This window comes from Schistocerca nitens, chromosome 7 (genome assembly GCF_023898315.1).
Source record: "Schistocerca nitens isolate TAMUIC-IGC-003100 chromosome 7, iqSchNite1.1, whole genome shotgun sequence".
Taxonomy (NCBI): Eukaryota; Metazoa; Arthropoda; class Insecta; order Orthoptera; family Acrididae; genus Schistocerca; species Schistocerca nitens.
The window spans coordinates 565,601,110-565,604,494 of record NC_064620.1 but is presented as its reverse complement, the minus strand read 5'-3'; the positions used below and the strand labels follow the sequence as shown (position 1 = coordinate 565,604,494).

Genomic DNA, 3,385 nt, shown 5'->3' with positions numbered 1-3,385 from the left:
GCCCCGTACTGGCGTAGCCACTGTAGCGCCATATGCATTTCATCCACTGATCGGCGAATGCACCACAACAAAAGGTCACGTCCCGCAAGGAGATACCAGTTAATCGCTGCCGTAGACCATGTAAAGCTGGTTCAAGCGCTGCAGCAAATAATATGCCCGACAGGGGGCACCCTTGTCGCACTGACCGTCCAACAACAATGTGACCAGACTGATAACCGTTGACCATCATGCGGGAGCGCGCTCCGTGGACCAATCGAAGGACCACCTGTGCAGACTCCGGAGAGAGGCCCATGTGTTGCAAAACTGCGCGTAAGAAGCCGTGATCGACGCGGTCGAATGCGTGGTCAAAATCTACGGCGACAAGGGCGCCTCGAATTTTGCAGGCCGCCGTCAAAGCAATTACGTCGCGGTATGCTCCTAGCGCCGTATGAATGTTGCTGACACCACCTAAACATGTCTGATCGGTGTGGATGGCTTTCCCGATAGCGGTGTGGAGACGCGCGCGGAGGATACGGGCGAAGATCTTGTAGTCGTTGTTGAGGAGTGTGAGTGGGCGAAAATCCTGCCACCTACAACCACCATTCGGTTTCGGAACTGGGATCAAGATGCCTTCTGTGAAGTCTGTGGGGACAGTGAAATCAGGGCGGATCAGGTCTTGAAACATTTGGAGCCACTTGTCACCCATAAGGTGGTAAAAAGTGCGGTAGAATTCCAGGGGTAAACCGTCCGGTCCAGGCGACTTGTTCGGTGCTCCACGTGCCAAGGCCGATGTCAGCTCGTCGGGTGTAATGGGCAGCAGCAGACTATCATCGGGTGCCACGTCCCGAGGGGCGGGAAAATCGTGCAACAGCTCGTCATAATCACGTACATTTCGCGGATCTTCCATGTACAAGGTCCCATAGTGTCTGGCGAACGTGTGCGCGATGTCCGTTTGTGTCACTGCGCGCCCGCCGTCCTCCGTGTTTACCGCCGTAATGAGCTGACGTTTGCGGTGGCGCCTCTCGCGCACAATGTGATACACTGACGCTGTTTCGTTGGGGATACAGTCTTGCACTCGCGCACGGATGCGGACACCGTCTAGCTGCTCTGTCCTGATGCGAAGTAGACGAGCTTTGATGCGTTGTACGGACATCTGACGTTCGGGAGACGGCGGTTGCGTCGCCAGCTCACGTAACGCTGTATAGTAAAATTCCGATGTTGCCCTTTGCCAGTTCGATCTGTCACGCCCGTAGGCCATCAAGGTCTTTCGGAGGGCAGGTTTGACACATCCCAGCCACCACAGCAACGTGGAAGCATACATAGGCAGGCGCCTGATACATCGACGCCACGTGTCAGTGACTGCTCGCCGACACGCTTCCTCGCGAAGGAGGGAGACGTTCAGCGTCCACGGGCCCCTGCTACGTCTTGTGAGTTGTCGGGGCAAGGTGACAGTGCAGATGTACGCGAGATGGTCCGTGAAGGCCGTCGGCCAGAGTTCTGCATCACGGGTTGCTGTGCGGAGGGCACGCGAGACGTATATCCGGTCCAGACGACTAGCAGAATGGCTGGTAAAGTGCGTATATCCACTCTGGGTCGCATGATGTAAGAGCCATGTGTCGTGGAGCGCGAGGTCACGTATCAATGCTTGTAGAGCCGGGCATGGGACGTAATGCGGTATCTGGTCCTCGGGCCGCAGAACACTGTTAAAATCGCCGCCCACAATGTAATGGTCCATATTTCCTTGCAAAAGTGGGGCCAACTCCTCCGAATAGAAGACATGCCTGTCACCACGGTGCGAATTACCGGAGGGAGCGTAGACGTTAATGAGGCGCACTGCGCCAAGCGTGAGTGCGATGCCTCGCCCGTTCGGCAAGTACGTTGCGTCCGTCGCGTCTATGCCATCTCGGAGAAGGATGGCCGTTCCTCCTGCGCCATCACCTACGGGTAGGCTGTACGTGGTGTAGCCATATAGGTCTAAACACAGCTCGGGACGGACCTCCTGGAGAAGGGCAATGTCCAAGTCTGCCGCTCTGATCATGTCGTGCAACATGCGGGTCTTGACAGTGGAGTGGACACCATTTACATTGACTGTTCCCACACGGTATGACTGAGACATATCAAGTGGCGGAGGCAGTGTGCCGGTGCAATCCCACAGTGATCTCGCACACCACACAGCCATCCATCTGCATGCTGTGCATTACTGTGCCGTAGGAGTCCCTGACTGGCAGAGCCCTCCGGGCTCAATGTCAGCCATGGGCTCTGGTGGAGATATCGATGTTTGCTGTGCATCATCTGCCTCCATATCGTCTGCCCAATCACCAAGAGACGATTGTGATGTCATTGGGGGCTGGACGCTTTCACAGGAGCCCACATTTTGGGAGTCGACGCAGTGCGCATCGTTTTCTGGGCCACCAGATTTAGGAGAGTGTTCCCTGTCTTCAGGCACCTTCTGGTGAATGATGCCACTGGAGTCCGTTGCAATTGTGGGCGAGTCAACGAAGTCGATGTCTTCCGCCGGCTTCACATTCCTGTCCTGTTCGTCAGCGGACAATCGCCTCTTCTTGTGTCGCTTGGGTGATTTTTGCTGTCGGGTCCGAGATTCGACATCCACTGGAGGGCGGGGCTCGACACAGTCTCGGTCGCTAGGAACCCCTGTGTCTGATCCCGACAGTGACGGTGGCTGGGTGCCCACGACGCTGCGGTGGGCGGAGGCTGTAGGAACCTCTGCACCGTTGGGCTGCGGCGTCGTCGACGGCTCTGACTCTCCAACGGAGCTGGCAGCGGCTTGAGGAGGGAGCAGGTTTTGATCATCCATCACATCATGTCGTGCCGCCTCCACATATGTTAGCGGGAGAGAGGTCATAGTGGATCGTTGGGGAAGTTCATTGCGGGGCACCTGAACGAGGCGGCGCTGCAGACACTCAGTTCTAACATGGCCCTCCTGGCCGCAGCCCGAGCAGGTCCTCGGTTGTCCATCATATATAACAATTGCGCGGCAGCCACCAACGAAAATATACGATGGAACGTGCTTCTTAAGTTCTATGCGCACTTGCCGTACCCCGTTAAGGACAGGGTACGTTTCGAATGTGTTCCATTTCTCCTCCGTGTGGCTCAGAACTGTGCCGTATGGCCGCAGCGCATCAACGACTAGGTTGGCAGGAACTTCGAACGGTAGTTCAAAGATGCGCACGGTACGCACCCCCAGACCAGCATGGTCAACTCCTACCACGCTCACGTTACCGTCTGCGTGACAGAAGCGAAAGCCGTTTGCAGATCGTTGGAGTAGTCTGTCGCAGGCCGCTTCGTCAATCAGTTTGAGGTACACTGTGCTGGTTACAATAGACAGATGAATTCCTATCAGTTCTTGTGGTTCGATGTGCATGATGTCTCGTAGAAACCGTTCAAT

At 56.0% G+C, this 3,385-nt stretch overlaps 1 protein-coding gene across 1 annotated transcript; it reads right to left on the bottom strand.

The window, feature by feature from the left end:
- Nucleotides 1-2,176: 2,176 nt before the first annotated feature.
- LOC126195749 (uncharacterized) lies at nt 2,177-2,842 on the bottom strand. Its single transcript, XM_049934376.1, has one exon. It carries the CDS (start codon nt 2,840-2,842, stop codon nt 2,177-2,179), a length of 666 nt encoding a protein of 221 aa, XP_049790333.1.
- Between the last annotated feature and the right edge of the window lie 543 nt (nt 2,843-3,385).